Raw genomic sequence first — 20,221 nt, 5'->3', positions numbered from 1 at the left:
TATAAGAGACTAATTGAGACTATAAGAGATTACTGGAGACTATAAAAGACTACAGTAGACTATGAGAGACTACTTGAGCCTACAAGAGACTACTGGAGAGTATGAGAGACTTTTGAATAACATAAGAGACTACTAGAAACTACAGTATAAGAGACTACTAGAGACTATGAGAGACTCTGTGAGACTCAAAGAGACTACTAGAAACTACAGTATAAGAGACTACTAGAGACTATGAGAGACTCTGTGAGACTCAAAGAGACTACTGAAGACTATACCATTCTACTGGAGACTATGAGACTCAGTGCCTTTCAGATTCTGTTCATAAGTGTCTAGTGTGTGAGTGAACATTGACCCAACCATCTGTCTTATACTCCTGAGTTTACCATATAATAGAGTCATAAGTGCCGTAGAGTGCCTGGCCGTTTAATTTCAGCTGAGCTCTTTGTCCAATTTGGCGCTCAACACCCACCTACCCAATGGCTTATCCATCCCTTCCCCTCCAGCTTTCACCTCATTTATTTTGATAGAGTGGGAGAGGGGAGGTCCTCTTCCCGCAAAAATCCAACTTCCCCCAACGCCTCTCTCATAGCCTGGGACTCACTCTCCCTTCATCAGTGAAAGAATGTTCACTACTTTTATGTTGTCTACCAGATCTTCACGTGCCGGAACTCTCCTTTGTATTATCGATAAGATCCCTAGTATTAATATGGCGTATAATCCTAACAGCGTGAAGACAACACTGCCAAGATAAAGGAGATTTCCTGCCGCTTTGAAGGACTTATTAAAAACCTGAATTCCGTCAGGTTACCTTAAAGCAAAGCTACACTCTGTAACAACAATAAGTCGACGGCTGACAGTAAAGAATAACAAACAAAACGGACGTAGCTGTCGGTAATAGAGTCTTGTGGCAACTATGTGGACGACGAAAGGTGACGAAACAATCTTAGGCTTGCTGCAGTGCCAGATAATCCTGGGGAGAACTGTGGGAACTTGTGAGCACAAGATTACAAACTTCGTAGATGCGCTCTTCAACACTCCCCTTGTTAAGCTTGGCCGGGTACACAGGGTCGGAAAATTCTCCATCCAGCGCTAACCTGATATTACAGTATAACAATGTTCTTTCTTTTCTCTCTCTCTTGCCGAGATTTGCTGTTATAGAAAGCTGAAAGAAACCAAGAAATCTGTGCTCAAGATCAGTGAAAGTCCGCCAGTACCATATTGCACAGTTTAAGAAAGCTGAGAACCAAGATAAACTTTCAGCCATAAATCTCCTGTTATGAGGAACCCATAACTGAGGTTGATCGTCCAGATGTTCCTCCCCATCACCATTCCAGGCTAAGGCGGAAAGCCACCTTGGACCTTATCCAATCTCGACCAAAGAGCTCCTCGACCTGGACCATCAATGTCAGTCAAGTACAACACCTTCATCCATACCCCCCATCAAAGTGCCTTCCCCACTCCCCTCCCTGTAGATACCAACCTTCACTAGCACCAACCATCCCTAAGCACCAACCACCCCCAGCACCAACCATCCCTAGCATCCCTTGTCATCCTAAGTGCGTTTGTTGTATCGATTTTGTGGGTACAGCACTCCCCCTCCCACATACCCGCCCTCCCCCCGCCGGTTAACTCTCCCTTACTTAACCTTCTCCTACCCAAGTGACAGAAAACTTTCGTTGTTCCATGTCAGCTCCTGTCCTCCCACACTACTCATAAACAAATATTCCCCTTGAGATCTGAAACTGTGTGTGTCGTCACCCCTTTACTGATAATGGTGACATGATTGTCCAGTGTTGATCATGATAACTTCCTACAGAGATTATTAGGTTACGTCATATCATAAATTCACCTAACCTAACCTAACTTAACCTACAGATCCCATTACGTTACGTCACATCAAAATCCAATTATTAATTTTCCAACTCTCTTGAATTCAGCTCTAGTCTCCCACTTTTAACTCCTTGTCAATAATGAGCTGAACTGTCTCGGCAGTATCCCTCCTGTTCTCAGAAATCATCCTAGACAAGAATATAAATCCAATTGGCCACAAATCTGATAAATCTGGTTCACTTGATATGCAGGACAGTTATATAGTATCTCCATTTATTCGTTATATTAAGTCTTTGTTACCTTGTACGTCAATATTCAGTTATTAGGTTCATGGAGATAGTTTTTGGTTGTGTAAGTAACGTCTCTGGGAATTGTAAAGGTGGAGTAACTAACAGAAGTCCCCACACTAAGATAATGAGCTTCCTTGATCAGGAAATCTTGCACGTTGTTGGAAATTGTAATCTTAAATATCTAAAATGTGAGAACACCTCTTTTAGTTACACCTTCATGCTACCTTCCTCCCATTGTAAGTTCTTCTTCAACATAATAACCGACCCCGCTCCTCCCAAGACGACTACCACTTCTGCCATATTTGGTCAAGTAAAACTCTAAAAATGTTACAAAGGAAATAATATATAATATATATTTAAAGATCCAAATATCACATACCAGTCTCTGTTTTGTACAATAGTTACAAAGAATTAAACACTGATAGTCACCACAGTACAAAGATTTTTATACCGACATTATTCTTAATATATTTGTTACTAGGGACCTTTCCAAAGCTTTTAATAACCTCTATGTAATTTACTGCAGTTTCTCCTCTATCTTTTATGATTGTTTTGATAATTATTTCGTTCTTAAAGTCAGGTTTATAAATAATAAATCAATCTGTGAATTACTATACACTTAAATACATAAATCAAGGTAATAACTGCGGAAAATATAAAATACACAAAACGTATACATTTGGATGAAGGAAAAAGGGCTACTAAAAAAAGAATTCAGAAGACAACAGAAATATATCGAGTCTCATTAATTCTGGCATACACAGGAAGCGTCAACCCGGAACCTCAGCCGTTAATGACTCAGTTATAACAGAATCTTCCTAAATGTCAACCACTTTAGTTCATCATCAACATCGTCCGCTGGATGATTGTGATACTTATTTGTAAAACAGCAAATTGGTTTGATCTTGCTTTCCATTACGGAAAGTGAACCGTTAGATAATAAAAATAAATATCCAAAAATGAACTGACACTGCCTCTTATTATTATAGATGTTTTATGGAGTCCAACTCATCTCAATTACCAAGTATTGTAGACAGAGATCATTGTTTGTAAATTAGCAACTTCAAGAGATGGATAATAGGCAATAAAGTGACCCGGAACCTCAAGAGAACTTATTGTAGATTTTCAACGGATTTTCGTGAGAATAAATTAACAAACGAACGGTGCAAATCCTTACTTGTTTTTAAAGTCATTAACTAAAGACCTAAAAATTAAAAACTAAAGTCCTTAACTACCTTATAAAAAATTGAGAAGTATCATTTAAGAATTCTGACCTACTGCCTTTACTAGAATGCCATGGTGCTGCTTGGAAAACATACATTAATTCTTCATGCTATTTAATATTCTCACCCAACGTATACTTTTAGCGTCAATCTTTATGTGTATACCGGAGAGCTTCTCAACGGAACTACAGCTTTCAAAGGGCTCAGCCAAATTAGTGTATCAGCACCACTGCACAATTTATGTCTGCAACGCAATTTCAGTTTCACTTTCAAAGCAGCAACACTCGCTTCTGGTAACTACGGGAGACTACAATTAGAGATTAATTCCTAAGACTCTTACGCGTGACATACAGTGAGAGTGCTCTGGGCGGAAACGACAAGGGAACAGGTAAAGCAAAACGGAAAAATATAAGCAAACAGACAAACAGAAAAATGTAGACTGGAAAATAAGAGATAGAGAATTATAGATAGAAAATAAGACAGACAGACAGACAGACAAGGGGACGAAGAGACTCACGCCTGACGGAGAGGGTGACAGGGTTGCTGATGTTGTAACCCTCGATGTTGTGGGCGCCGCAGGTGTATGATCCAGAATGTTCCCGACTGAGGCGACGCAGCACCAGCGAGAGGCCGCTCACCACCACACCAGATGTCACATTGTGCACCACTAACGCCCCCTGCAAGATGTTTAGGAAATTAAAGGGTGGAGCTAAAGAGGTTGTAAATAGGTTCTAGAGGCATAAAGGAGGATCTCGGGGGCATTAAGAGGCATTAAGAGGTATAGATAGATAGATAGATAGAAAGATAAATAGATAATGACCAGAGGGGATAATGTAAAGGAGAGGGGAAAAGAAAAAGAAAGGGAGAGGGAGAGATAGAGAAAAAAGCGAACGGGAAAGAGAAAGAAAAGGCAAACGGAAATGGATGTGAAAGAGAGAGAGATACGGAGATAACGATAGACCAAAATCAGCGAAGGTGAAGGAGAGAAGGAAAGAATGAAAGAAACAGATAACAAAAGAGATAATGAGAGAAAGGAAGAGAAAGGGAATGTAGGAAGGAGGAAAAAATGAGATATAGAGAGAGAAAAACGAGTGGAGGAAAGAGAATGAGAAACAAAAGACACACATTATCAGAGACAGACAGACAGACAAACAGAGACGAGAGACAGACAGACAGACAAACAGAGAGGAGAGACAGACAGACAGAAAGACATACAGAAACGAGAGAGAAAGCTAGACAGAAAGGAAAGAGATAGACAGACAGAGAGACAAACAGACAGACAGACAGAGAGACAGAAAGACAGACAGACAGACAGACAGACAGACAGACAGACAGACAGAAAAACATACAAAAATGAGAGAGAAAGATAGACAGAAAGGAGAGAGACAGACAGACAGACAGACAGAGAGGGGGCAGGCACTACACCAATACACCAAGCCTCGCCAGGTATGCCATCTCACTTGTGCCCATATTAAACTACGAGCCAGAGCGACCTGAGACTTAGTGATATATACTGTAGGTCACAGGTTATGTGTCTTTTCCTCTTAAACCTTGGGAAAATATGACCTTTGAAAGAATGCTAGTTATGGCTGATCCTATAATCATATATAGCTAAGATTAGAGAACTAGAGAAACATTTAAGCATATATAGCTGAGATTAGAGAACTAGAGACCCATTTAAGCAGACATAGCTGAGATTAGACAACTATAGACCCATAAAGGGCAAGTATAGCTGAGATTAGAGAACCAGAGAGCCCTTTAAGCATAGATAGCTGAGATTAGAGAACTAGAGACCCCTTTAAGCATAGATAGCTGACAGTAGAGAACTAGAGACCCCTTTAAGCATAGATAGGTGAGATTAGAGAACTAGAGACCCCTTTAAGAATACATAACTGAGATTAAAAAACTAGAAACCCCTTTAAGCATAGATAGCTGAGATTGTAGAACTAGAGACCCCTTTAAGAATACATAACTGAGATTAGTAAACTAGAAACCCCTTTAAGCATATATAGATGAGATTAGAGAACCATAGATCAGACGCACATACCTGTAATCAGTAGCTCTTACCTGGGACATAAAACTAAGACGAGAGACTTAAGCTGAGTTACGGGACTGTGACAGGGATCAATGTCAGACACAACAAACACTCAGAGAAAAAAATAAACAGATCCCCTTCATGAGTTAGTTAATGCACAAAGGCAGAACATACCATACAGAAGACTCAGATCAAGCAACAATGACCCTAAATGGATAAATAATTATTTAAAGAACATTATTGGTCAAAGGAAGGCTATAGGTAGGAGGATAAATCGTGGCGAAATTTACCTCCGGGATTAGTATAAGGTATTGGCCGGTAGGGTTAAGACGGAGATAAGGAAAGCAAAGAGGAATAATGAGCAAGGGAGGCAAACCCCAAGGGATTCTATCAAATGTATCAAACTAAAACACGAGAAAAGATTGGGCCAATACAGTCAGATACCGGCGAGCTAACTGATAACGACGGAGAAATGAGTAATAATCTGAATAAATATTTTTCAACAATTTTCACCACCGAAAATTTAAGCATGATACCCGAGGCACCGACTATTCAGAGATAGTGAAGAAAACAAATTAAGAGAGACAGTAGTGACTAGTAACGATGTTAGTAAGCAAATAGACAAACTAAAGCCTAATAAGTCACCAAGTCCAGAGGAGATATTTGCCAGAGATATTAAAGAAATGTAAGGAAGAGCTTAGTATGCCCTTAGTAAAGTTGTTTAACATGTCCTTAAAAACAGGTGCAGTACCACTATCCTCTAACTACCGTCCAATCAGTCTAACATCAATTGTAGGCAAATTACTGGAAGCAATCATTTCAAACTCTATTCGAAACCACCTGGAGAAGCACAAATTGATCAATGATTCCCAGCATGGCTTCAGAAGCGGGCGTTCATGTCTAACTAATCTATTAATATTCTTTTCATCAGTTTTCGAATCGGTGGACGAGGGGCACAATTATGATGTGGTATATCTCGATTTAAGCAAAGCCTTCGACAGAGTCTCCCACGAAAGACTAATAAGAAAGGCTAGACGGACATGGCATTATAGGTGATATTCTAAAATGGATCAAGGCGTGGTTACAGGACAGGAAACAGCGAGTGAGCATTAAAGGTACTAAATCCCATTGGAGCAACGTCACCAGTGGAGTTCCCCAAGGCTCAGTACTTGGACCATTATTATTTATTATATACATAAACGACATAGATATCGGCATAGACAGCAACACAAGTAAATTTGCTGATGACACTGAAATAGGACGTGTAATTAAATCTGATGAGGACTCCGCAAAACTACAGGAAGCTCTAAACAAATTGTTCGAATGGTCTGAAAAATGGCAGATGAAATTCAATGTGGACAAATGTAAAGTACTCAGTATAGGAGATGTAAACAGGGAAACCAGATACCAGATGAACAACGATGCCATTGTGAAATCTGACTGCGAGAGAGATTTAGGAGTAATGATAAGTAGGAATCTTAAGCCAAGTAAACAATGTGTTTTTGCTCGTAACAAGGCTAATAAAGTACTTGGGTTCATACAAGGAGTGTTAGTTACAAGACTCGAAAGGTCTTCTTAAGATTATATCTTGCGCTTGTGAAACCTCACCTAGATTAGGCACTGCCTAATCCTATAATCATATATAGCTGAGATTAGAGAACTAGAGAAACATTTAAGCATATATAGCTGAGATTAGAGAACTAGAGACCCATTTAAGCAGACATAGCTGAGATTAGACAACTATAGACCCATAAAGGGCAAGTATAGCTGAGATTAGAGAACCAGAGAGCCCTTTAAGCAGAACTGAACTGCCTAATAGGCAGTTCAGTTCTGGTCACCGTATTACAGAATGGATATAGAATCCTTGGAAGGAATCCAGAGGAGAATGACAAGACTAATCCCGGGCATTAGAAACCTTGAGTACAGAGACAGGTTAAAGCATCTTAATTTGCATTCCCTCGAGAGACGCAGAGCGAGGGGCGACATGATAGAGGTGTATAAATGGAAATCAGGGCTAAACAGAGGGAACATTACAAAGGTACTCAAACTATCCAACCAGGAGAGAACTTGTAACAATGGTTTTAAATTAGACAAATTTAGTTTTAGGCGCGAAATAGGTAAACACTGGTTTGGAAACAGAGTAGTGGATGAATGGAACAAGTTACCAAATATCATCATTAACTCAAATACGCTGGATAGCTTCAAACATAGGTTGGATGCCTATATGAGCAATAGGGGTTGGGTGTAAATGGGACTTCCCAGTATGGGCCAATAGGCCCGCTGCAGTTTCCTCCATTCTTATGTTCTTATGTTCTAAACAAATACTACAAATAACCCCCGGAAAAAACAATACAGACACACACACACACACACACACACACATAGAGACCCACCCCCACAAAAATCATGAAAAAAACTGACATATTAAAACACAGCAGAACACAGAGAAAAGTAACAATAAAGAAAGAAGAGAAAATCACAACAGAACCCGGAAATATATAAAAGAAAGCTCACATCATGGTGCCAGTCGACGCGTTGGTATGGCGGGTTGGAGACGATGGAGCACTCAAAGTATACATCATCCCCCTCCTTAATGCTTTCAGGGTCCAGCGGTCGGCCCAGGGACAGGTGAACGACAGGTGGATCTAAGGGGGAATATATATATGTTAATAATGAATCTATGGTACTGTTTTTTGGTCTCTCTCTCTCTCTCTCTCTCTCTCTCTCTCTCTCTCTCTCTCGCTATCTAAGTCCTGATTATCAGAGATGCATAAGTTAAACATATCTATTTACGATGTGACTTCTACGGTGTTTTGCTTACCCTCAAGGAGAAAGAGAGAGAGAGGGAGATAGGAGAAAGAGAGACAGAGAGGGAATGGGATTAATAAAGAGAGAGAGAGAGAGAGAGAGAGAGAGAGAGAGAGAGAGAGAGAGAGAGAGAGAGAGAGAGAGAGAGAGAGGACGCTTGATATTACTCGTGTACCCAGCCTTCAGGGAGCACTTCTCCTTGTAATACACAGCCTCATGTTAAACAAGTGAAGGCGGAGTCTTCGGGCTGATCTCCGTTGACCTCGTGGCGTTTACTCTTATTTGCTTCGACTTTGCATAAACTGCGGGATAGTTAATAACCTCCCTGAGTTTTAAAAAGTAAGAGAGAGGTGCACTTTTGTTATGACTTTCCCTGCCACTGAAATATAGCTCCTCTGAAGCTGCTCATTTGTTAGAAAGTATAAGAAAGTATTCAAAGTCTTGAGGAAGTGAGAATTAAGGTTGAAATTCTTTTGTCGTCCAGTTTTACTCCAGACACAGAAAATGAGCTTAAATATTCTGATCATTTTTTCTTCTTCATTTATGTGAAAAATTGGAAATTGACATTTAGTTAGGAAAATCCCCCGAGGTACAGCTGGCACTTTTTATGTTCTGTCGAGTCTGATGGTTTAGAAAACTCACTCAAGGTTTCATCTGAGGCCGCTTGCTACCTCAGGACTTGTGTTTATTCCATTTCATTCAGCATTTTGAAGCTTTAAACCGAGAATATGAGTAACTGATATAAATAAATGACCAAGAGAAGGAAAAATATATAGATGATGGACGAGTAACAAACGCGGAGTGTTCTCAGAAGTTAATAGCCGGAAATGGATCCCTTAACGTAGACCAATATTATTATGAATATATATAAAGTTAAATTACAGATATAACTCTGAAACATGTTGAAATAATTATATGAGGTACTTTTTCTATCAATATCTCTCTCTCTGTCCTTCCCATTCATTTTCAAGGTAAAATAACAATTCAAAACAAATTGAACAACTTTTATTCTTTTACTACTCATTTGTGGGCTTTTCGTTTAAGTTTGTTTAATCCAGTTTGTGCGTCATAAATATTCTACATTGTCTTAGAACTTTTGTCAATACAATCTATATTTTTGTCAAATGAAATACGGTATTCTTGGTTTTCTTCCCTACATGCAAGTATATCTCCCGAATCATGACCTTATCTTCTTATCCATACCACTCCCTCCAGCCCACACAATATCACCTGACACATAAATAATATACTTTGATACACACAGTATCATCTGACACACACATGCACTGCTCCTTACACTGTCACTATGTTGAAATGAACTGTAGTTTGAGCTTTTCCCCATCTAGTTATTATATGTCTTATTTGTGTCACTTATGTTACTTGTATATTATTTGTAATTCGTAACCCATTCCCCAAATACGTAACTGTATATTTTCAGCCTTCTGGCTGCCAAGCTCTTTCAATAAACCGTTAATTATTATTATTATTATTATTATTATTATTATTATTATTATCTGCCACACACACAGTATCATCTAACACACAGGGCATCATCTGATACACACACAGTATTTCCTGACACATACACAATATATTTTTATACGCACAGTATCATCAGACACACACAGTATCACGGGTGAGGTCACAGGTGACACAACAATTGATCATGACTATAATATGTTCACTCGTATACTATGTAAAGCACAAGCACAAAATATACCATGCAGAAAAATTAGGTCAAATAAGAATGAGCCAAGGTGGATGACCAGAAAACTTAAACATGACTTAAGAATAAAGAAAGGAATTATAAGAAATTAAAGGGAGGGGAGGAGCAGCTCAGAAATAGGTATAATGAACTATCTAGGAATGTTAAGAAAAATGTAAGGAAGGCAAAGAGGGACTATGAAATCAGGATAGCAAGAGAATCCAAGGCGAATCCCAAGGGATTTTTACAGGTATATAGGACAAAGGTCAAGGACAAAGTGGGGCCTTTAAACAAACTGCAGGGGTGGTCAGAAAATGGCAAATGAAATTTAACACCAGCAAGTGCAGCGTAATTAATATTGGAAGAACAAATACTGTCAATGTATACAGCCTTAACAACATCAGCCTAGAGAAGTCGACTTGTGAAAGAGACTTAGGGGTACTTTTAAGCCCGGACCTACGGTCTAGAAAACAGTGCGTTAATGTTTGGAATAAGGCAAACAGAGTATTTGGTTTTATATCTAGAAGTGTAAGTAATATGAGTGCAGAGGTCTTATTGCAACTATGTCTTGCGCTAGTCAGGCCGCACCTCGATTATGCAGTTCAGTTCTGGTGCCCTTATTATAGAATGGATATCAATTCACTGGAGTCGGTGCAGCGACGAATGACGAAAATGATTCCGTGACTTAGAAACCTTCCATATCAAGATAGGTTAGAGAAACTAAACTTGCATTCCCTAGAAAGACGAAGAGTGCTGGGAGATATGATAGAAGTACTTAAGTGGGTGAAAGGAATCAATAAAGGAGATATAGATAAAGTTCTTATAATATTCGAGCAGCATAGGACTCGTAGCAACGGATTTAAGTTGGATAAGTTTAGGTTTAGGAGGGAGATAGGAAGGCACTGGTTCACAAATAGGGTGGTGGACGAGTGGAGCAAGCTTAGCAACTTTGTAGTAAGTGATGGAACGCTGGAATGTTTTAAAAGGAGGCTAGATAGATTCATGGATGATAGAGAATGGTAGTAACTCTCGACAGGAGCTGCCATGCACAGGCCAACTGGCCTATTGCAGACTCCTTATTTTCTTATGTTCTTATGTACTTATGTTTACTTTTCTTTAATGATGGCTTTTGTTACAACCACCAATGTATGTAATACGTCATTCATGTCCAATATATATTTTCAGCCTTCGGGCTGCAGAACTTTTTGAATAAAAAGTTAATTATTATTATTATTATTATTATTATTATTATTATTATTATTATTATTATTATTATTATTATTATTATTATTATTATTATTATTATTATTATTATTATTATTATTATTATTATTATTATTATTATTTGTATTATTATAATTATTATTATTATTAGTATTATTACACACACACACACACACACACACACACACACACACACACACACACACACACACACACACACACACACACACACACACACACACAATTCGAAACCCATTCCCCAAATATGTAACTGTATATTTTCAGCCTTCTGGCTGCCAAGCTCTTTCAATAAACCGTTAATTATTATTATTATTATTACACTACTACTACTACTACTACTACTACTACTTTGCTGTCACTCTGAATCGAGTATGACGATCATCCAGCTATAATACAGTGATATGAGTTATCAGGGATGTCACCTAGGATGGTGGCTTTTGAGGTGATTAAAGAGGCCCTTACGGGACCCGCAGCGTCGTCGATATTCGTTGCACATATGGAGGGGTCCATCTAGTTTGCGAAGGGCGGTGGCAGCGTCTTTCCGGCGTTGGCGCTTGTCTGCCTCGGTTTGCAGTCGGGCTAACTCGAAAGTATTGACACCTTCTCGTGTGGTGCTCCTCCAAGAGTTAAAAATGTGGAGTAATCTACTCCCAGGTGAGGGGCTCGATTTGGCACATTTACAGGTTCTCTTAAGACTATCCTTATAGCTTTTCAATTGCCCGCCAGTGTTATGTTAACTATTCGTTAGGTGATTGTAAAGTAGCTGTTTTGGCAGTGTTCTATCGTCCATGCGGGTAACATGGCCAGTCCAACGTCGCTGTTCTTGGATAATGGTAGCCTTGATGCTCCTACAGTTGGTGTCAGCAAGACTGGCATGTGTTCTCTTGTCTTCCGAGCAAACTCGGAGGATGGAACGTAGACTACGTTAGCGAAAGTTTTCAAGTGCCCTCAGGTGCCTCCTGAATGTGACCCATGTCTCACTGCCATACAGCAGGGTGGGGAGGACCACTGCTCGATATGCATGCAGCTTTGTTGATAATTTCAGCTCCCTACAGCTGAAGACACGGTTTCGAAGTCTGCAAAATGCTTGCGATGCACATTTAATCCGCTGCTGAATCTCTTCATCGATGTCTGCGGTAGTGGACAGGTGAGACTAGAGATACCGAAAGTGGGAAACATTAGAGAGGGTAGTACCGTTAAGCTGGATGGATGGTGGAGGTGTGTCTCAACCTGGAGCAGGTTGAAAAAGAATCTGAGTCTTATGTAAATTCACCTCAAGGACGAAGTGCGCATAATATCTGCGTAGGTGTTTAGGATATACTGTAGGTCGTGTTCAATGTGAGCAACAAGGGTGAGGCCGTCTGCACACTGCAGTTCAGTAATGGAAGCTGCCGACACCTTTGTTCTTGCCTGAAGTCGTCTTAAGTTGAAAAGACGCCCCCCCCCCCTTCACCCGGTACTCGATGTCCACCCAACTGGCTAAATTGGTACTGGCACGTTTAAGGAAGGCAGCCAAGAAAATGGAAAAGAGAGTTTGTGCCAGTACACACCCTTGTTTAACACCTGTTTGGACGATTAAGAACTCAGAATAGGAGCCATTTTGCAAGAAACTGCCGTTTATGACATCTTACAGTTGCCTCACAATGGCGATGAATTTTGGTGGGCAGCCAAAACGGCTGAGGGTCCACCAGAGGGCTTCCCTGTTGACCGAGTCGAAGGCCTTGGTTAGGTTGATGAAAGCCATGTACAGGTCACGACGCTGTTCTCTGCACTTTCCCTGTATCTGTCGGGCAGCAAAGATCATGTCAGTGGTGCCACGTGATTTCGGGAGGAAGTTTTCCGCCTCAGGAAGGAGTCTGCTTAGGAGAACTTGGGCGATAATCTTGCCAGCTACGGACAGCAGCGAGATCCCACGGTAGTTACCACAGTCTGACCTTGTTCTTATAAATATTGACAATGGAAGCGTCTTTAAAAGCTTGGGGGATTTCCTCCTTTTCCCATATATTCTCCAGGAGAGAGTGGAGACGGCTGGCAAGCAGAGGTCATCCTGCTCTATACACCTCGGCTGGGATTCCATCAGGCCCTGAGGCTTTGTTATATTTAATCTGCTTGATGGCTGTAACTACCATCACCCAAGGATGGAGGATAGCTGAGGTGGGTCAGGTCTGGATGCTGAGGGTCCTGCTGGGTAGTCAGGACATCCACATCGGTGTTTCGGTTGAGCAATGAATGGTAGTGCTCTTCCAGTGCTGAACTCATCGTCTGTAATTATGAAGTTACCGTCCGATGAGCGGATTGGGTCTGCGTTTTTGTATTCCACATGCTTTATTTTTAAGCCAGTCATTCTTCAGAATGTGAAGTTCCCGCTGGGCTGCCGCTTTCTTCTTGCGGAAGGTATCAGCTTTGGTCTGAGAATGAGTGTTGTTCTGCCAGTTAGTAAAAGCAGCACGTTTATCATGGATGAGTACTTTGATTGCCGGGTCATTTTCATCAAACCAATCCTGGTGTAATCTTTTGATTTTGTCGAGGGTTTCTCGGCAGGTTTTTGTTATAACACTGTTGAGAGTATCCAATTCAGCACTGGGATTCGCGTTGTTTGCGGTTGGGTTGTTTATAAGCCCATGTTGAAAAAGGCATGACGTGAGTGATTCAGTGGGAGTTGAATCGTCTTGACACGCTCATTCATCCCAATAGGCATTTCAGTCAGCCTGTGTAGGATGCCTTGGCGGATGGCAAAGCCAACCCCATAAATGCAGTTTCTCTCCTCAGCAGGAGTACCCTTCAGAAGAAGGTATAGCCAGATCCCCGTTCTGTGAGCTGGCCCTCATCTGGGAGCCGGGACTCACTTATGGCTGCTATGTCGATGTTATATCTAGCCAGCTCTTTTGCCACAAGGGCAGTTCTTCTTTCAGAACGCTCATTTGTGTCAGTATCCAGAAGGGTCCTGATATCCCATGCAGCGACCATAAGAGGTTGTATGGTTTGTTTTTGTTTGGATCTGTGATTTTGACTGTGTTTTCGACCGCATTAGGATGACCTTACTGGGTGTGGCTTCCCAATCAGGCTGGGTTTTTATTCAGGCTATGTTTAGGGCACCTTTTCTAGCCCCCTCCCCATGTGGGATAAGTAGAGTGGCTCCTTGAAAGGGCTGCTCAATCGCACAGACAGAACCGGATTGCACTGTTGCCTAGATCCCAATGCTTAAACGATCTTCTTATCTGAGCCGCCCATTTTCAGAGTTGTGACTAGAGACTCCCGGCAGTCATCTCTGCCTGTCCCCGTCGCCACCCGTCTGTCGTCATAGGGCGTTTGGGGGTACAGTATAGAGGTTTTGATGATGATGAGAGGTATGATGAGCTGGATGATGGCTGCACGTGAGTTGATTTACGTGGTGAGGCAGGAGCGCAGGTTGCAACCACACATCTTGGCTCTCCCTTTTCCTGATCCATTGGTGCAAGTGTTGCAACGGCTGGGGAGAGGGAGAGTTGCAATGGACTGCCGAGAGCCCAGTTTGTTGAGTTTCGCCCCAGTAGCCTGTCCATGAGGCATTGCCTTCGTCTACCAGTGTAGTCGTTAGGTTTACTTGGTGGTCACCTCTTCCGCCTATACCGCCGTTGGGGGCTCTCTAAGCATGTCTGCCTGATTCGTAGCTCCACCGCAGATTTTTCGTTCGTGATATACTCCCGTAGTCTTATACCTGCCAATGTTAATCGGCAAGGCAGCACAGCAATCGCTGGTAGGCGCCATGATGTGGCAACATGCCAGTCGGCCTATGCGCCGTCCCTCTGGGGCCCACTGCTACTCCGAGTTCCCCTGCTGGTCTAACCTGGGCCCACGAGACGCTCAGTTACGTGTCTTGCCACGAGGAGGCACAGCAGGAGTCTTGATGGTGAAGAGGCTGTGTAATGGCAGGGGAAAACTTATGGAAGTTGCTTCCCTGTTCGCCACGAGGGCTAGCCAGTGGCGGTAGCTGAAAGCGAGAGGGAGCAAGCAGTGCGTTCACCTTAACACTAACATAGTGCTGCCAATTAGACGCTTTTCACCACCCTGTGTGCGACTCACACACACACACACAGTATCAACTGACACACAGCATATACGCGTCCTTTACAGCATCTTACAGTCACAGCTTCCTGTAACACAGCATCTTACAGTCACAGCTTCCCGTAACACAGCATCTTACAGTCACAGATTCCCGTATTACACCATTTATCCGTCCATCACAGCATCTTTCAGTCACAGCTTTAGGCTAAATTGATGACCGTGTTTATCGCTTCCCCAGTAACACGGTCGACACACTCTCCCTCTCCTGAAATTTATATCCTAATTTAAATCCCTCTCCCACGCTATTTTTGCAGGCTGGCCCGTGGGAAACTGCGTCTCCCAAGCAGTAGAAAAGCAATCACGAAGGAAGAAGAGAAGGAGCAACAGCAGTCGCAGGAGGAGGAAGATGGGGAGGAGGAGAAGGAGAGGGAGACGGAGGAGTTAGCTAGGAAAGAATAGGGTCGCCTGCTTTCATTTAGTGCCTTTTGTAGTGTCCAAACGTCGTGGTTGCATCACATAGGTACGAAGGAAAGAGAAGAGAAAGAGGAGAAGGAAGAGTTACAGCAAGATGAGAATGAAGTAGGTGGAGGAGAGGAAGGGGGAGGGAGAGAGAAAGGAGAGAGGAGGAAGAATAAGGTCGCTTACTTATATCGACTTCCTGTTGACGCGTCCGAAGCTTGAAGTTCCTTTCCTTCATCGACATAGAAAAGGGAGAAGGAACGCCTGACGAAGAGGAGGACGTGAAAGAGAAGGAGATGGAAGAGGAGCAGGAGGAGGAGGAGGAGGAGGAGGAGGAGGAGGAAGGAGAGAACGAGGATGAGGAAGTGGAAGAAGAGTGGAATCATCTGCTTTTATGGAGTTCTTCCTGTCGCGTTCTGTTTCCATGGGTTCAACACATTGGCACAATAAAATAATTTAGTTCAGTTAGGGTGAATCCGGTATTACATTCTCAGCTTGGGCTTCGTTTGTGGACGTTGGGTTTTGTCATGCAGTTTATTGCTCAGTATTTCTCCCTTCATCTTCCGTTTTCCTCTCTCTCTCTCTCTCTCTCTCTCTACCCTTCGCTTCCCAATTCCTTCCCTTACACCCACCAATACACCGTACAATCTCTTCCCGTTTCCCCATCTATCCATTTGCCTCTGTATCCGTCGCTCGCCTCCCCTCTCCTTCCCCTAACCTCATCGCTCCACCCCACCTTCCCCTTTCCCCACCCCTTCCTTTCCTCTTCAATCCTTCATTCGTCCTCTTCCTCTCACCCATTTCATCAAATTCTATTCTCCCTTCTCCTTTGTCTTTTTCCCCAATAGTTATTTCCGTTACACCTCTCTCTTTATCTCTCTCTTTCTTTCCTTTGCCTTACTTCCCTCTCACCTCTCTTTCGTGGCCTCCCCTTACCTTGCATACCTATTTTCTTTTCCTCCCTTCCCGCCTATCTAGTCCTCTTCCCATTACAACCTCTCCCTTCCCGTCCTTCCTCCCCTTTCTGTCCACTCCCTCCCCCCTCTTCTTCCCCTCTCCTTTCTTCCTCTTTTCTTCCCTCTCCCTTCCTCTCTTTTCTCCCCCTTCCTCTCCTCCCTCCACCTTCCTGCCCTCTCCCATCCCTCCCCCACAGGTACTCACAGAATACATTGAGCTTGACAGTATCGGTGAGGTGTTGGGCGCGGGGAAGGGCGGGGTTGGAGGCGGTGCAGGCGAGTGTGACGCCGTTGTGGGTTCTCTCCAGCTTCATCGTCAGCGTCGCCGTCGTCACGTTGCCACCAGCCTCAATCTGCAAGGAAGGGAGAGTCAATGTGGACTGTCTGGCAGGGGGAGACTCACTTAGGATGGACTCTCTGCCAGGGGGACTCATCTAGGATTGACTGTCTCTCAGGGTGACTCACTTAGGATGGACTGTCTGCCTGGATGATTCACTTAGGATGGACTCTCTGCCAGGGGACTCATCTAGGATTGACTGTCTCCCTGGGTGACTCACTTAGGATGGACTGTCTGCCTGGGTGACTCACTTAGGATGGACTCTCTGCCAGGGGACTCATCTAGGATTGACTGTCTCTCAGGGTGACTCACTTAGGATGGACTGTCTGCCTGGATGACTCACTTAGGATGGACTCTCTGCCAGGGGACTCATCTAGGATTGACTGTCTCTCAGGGTGACTCACTTAGGATGGACTGTCTGCCTGGATGATTCACTTAGGATGGACTCTCTGCCAGGGGACTCATCTAGGATTGACTGTCTCTCAGGGTGACTCACTTAGGATGGACTCTCTGCCTGGATGACTCACTTAGGATGGACTCTCTGCCAGGGGACTCATCTAGGATTGACTGTCTCCCTGGGTGACTCACTTAGGATGGACTGTCTGCCTGGGTGACTCACTTAGGGTGGACTGTCTGTCTGGATGACTCACTTAGGATGGACTCTCTGCCTGGATGACTCACTTAGGATGGACTCTCTGCCAGGGGGACTCATCTAGGATTGACTGTCTCCCTGGGTGACTCACTTAGGATGTACTGTCTGCCATGGAGACTCACCTAGGATTGACTGTCTGCCAGACAGACTCACATAGGATGGACTGTCTGCCTGGGTGACTCACTTAGGATGGACTGTCTGCCAGGGGGACGAAAGGTTAAAAGAGAGGGGAATAGGTAGAGAGACACAAGGATTAATAAAGAGGGACAAAGAATGATAGACTAAGGAAGCAATATAAGAGAGAGAGAGAGAGAGAGAGAGAGAGAGAGAGAGAGAGAGAGAGTTATGAAGAAAACACATACTCTAACATTGTCTCTCATAGCAAGGCTTCATCATCACCCCTCACTACACTTGTATGCCATTTAGCGAGCGGTCACAGGTTTTTACGCTAAACTTCCCTCATTTCCGTAGCTTTCGGCAAGATGTGAACGCAGGGGCTTCATGTGAGACAAAGTTAGCTTCCTGTCATTTGCATATGAAGTCCATTCATTCGTAGCGGTTGAGGTTATATGTCTGGGTGGCTGTGTGTGTGTTGACTTTTTCTTGTGTGTGGTGAAATGTATAGAATCGTTTCAGAAAGGAGGAATAAAGTTGTTTATCTTAAGAGGTCTCTTTCTCTCTCTCTCTCTCTCTCTCTCTCTCTCTCTCTCTCTCTCTCTCAGAATTATATAAATAAAAATCATACAAGTAATGGTCGACAAATTTCACAAGTATGTTTTGACGCACACACACACACACACACACACCGCTTCTCATAACACCACAAAGTATCTTAAAGTGTAAAGTAGGGCTTATAACTTATCACAATAGCCCGACATATATACAAACTTTTATAAGTGGCCAGATTGGAACCGGAGACGATATATCCTTTCACCAGTGTTTCAGGAAGAGATTATCAAACCTCGCTGAAAAATACTGAAGTATACTCGACCTCTAATAGATATATATATTTGTGTCGTGTAATATATTGGTGACCTGTTGAAACTAGCAAGGAGGATCTTTCTATTATTTTAAAGAAAAGAGAGAGAGAGAGAGAACGAGAGACAGAGTGAGGACAGAAAAAGAGACATACAGACAGATAGACAGACAGGAATGATACAAGAGAATTGAGTCTTTTTGAGGCGACAGAGGAGGAAGCTGAAGGAGGTAAATGTAACTGCACAAATGAATGAGAAAATAGGTTATGACGGTGAATGAGACCACAGGAAGATATATAATAGTGACTGTGACAGGAAAGAGAATTATAATGGTAGGCGTGATTAAATAGACAGACAGACAGACAGACAGACAGACAGACAGATAGACAAAGGGAAGGGGTGACGAATATTTTGAGAGCGGATGTAGTCTAAGACACACAACATTATATGAGTTATTTTTTTTAAGTGTGTGTAGTTTGAAAAAGTAAAGACCTCGAACACAGATTATCAAAAACAAGAATACACACACACACACACACACACACACACACAAACACACACACACACACATACACTTATCCTCTCCACTGTGGAATTTAGTAATCATCCAAAGACGATAAGACGCTGGAAATTTCATTTAGTGGTGAAAGTCATCCTCGTTGGAGCTGTAAGGTGGCTCGGGAGACCAATAAGGGAGTGGCAGAGTCGTTCTCAGAGGATACGTGTGTGGTGGGTTACATCTTACCCCAGCGACGGTGCTAAGCTTCCTTGATGTGTGGTCGATCACCCTTCCCAAGGTTTTAAAACACACACACACATATTTACACACACTTATACGTACTTATACACCCATATACACACTTATACACACACATATACACATATACTCAATACATACACACACTCACATATATACACACACACACACACACACATGCAAACACACATACATACACCCACATACATGCGCACGTATGTATTATACATAAGCATATATATATATATATATATATATATATATATATATATATATATATATATATATATATATATATATATATATATATATATATATACACTACTACTGTTACGACCCTAGGGAAGATCGTTACTTAAACACAAATCACTTAAGTCTTTCATATATACTGTATTAACATTTATTATTATATTCTTAATACCAAATTCGCCCAACAAAGGTCAAGTTAACAGTTCAAAACCTAAACAAGTCAATAAAATTATGAACATTTATTTACTTATTCCCACCACTACATAAGTACATAAAATAATATAATTAACAATAATAATAAGGCAAGATGTTTGGAAGTGGCTGCGTAAGGACTGAAGGTCCAACAAGATCACACAAAATCAATATTAAGCAAAACAAATCTCAAACGTCAAATGCCAACTCCCAAGACACCAGAGAGAGCGTATACTGCTTAACTTAAAGGCACCTGTCCCAAGACTGACAGAACCTGTAGGTTCACCGACGGCACCTCTCTACCGCCAAATAATGACATACTATATCCTGATTGGCCAAAACGTAAACTTTATCTAAATTACCTATTAACATTTGTTCCACTTATCTAACCTATATACAAACCTAACACAATAAAACATAATGGAATAAATATACGATGTAATAAACAAATTTAATAATTAA

General features: G+C 42.1%; 1 protein-coding gene across 1 annotated transcript in view; it reads right to left on the bottom strand.

The window, feature by feature from the left end:
• Positions 1-20,221, bottom strand: part of LOC121858277 — a 204,206-nt gene that overhangs the window by 18,370 nt on the left and 165,615 nt on the right. Inside the window, exons 6-8 of the mRNA XM_042354587.1 lie at positions 16,801-16,948; positions 7,893-8,023; positions 3,861-4,020 (exon numbers count right to left, since the gene is read on the bottom strand). Coding sequence (XP_042210521.1) covers positions 3,861-4,020; positions 7,893-8,023; positions 16,801-16,948 — 439 coding nt within the window. The remainder of the gene's footprint in view (positions 1-3,860; positions 4,021-7,892; positions 8,024-16,800; positions 16,949-20,221) is intronic.

Source organism: Homarus americanus, unplaced genomic scaffold, assembly GCF_018991925.1.
Source record: "Homarus americanus isolate GMGI-L3 unplaced genomic scaffold, GMGI_Hamer_2.0 scaffold57980, whole genome shotgun sequence".
In the NCBI taxonomy this organism is placed as follows: Eukaryota; Metazoa; Arthropoda; class Malacostraca; order Decapoda; family Nephropidae; genus Homarus; species Homarus americanus.
The sequence above is the reverse complement of the archived record's forward strand: the minus strand, read 5'-3'. Positions and strand labels throughout refer to the sequence as shown.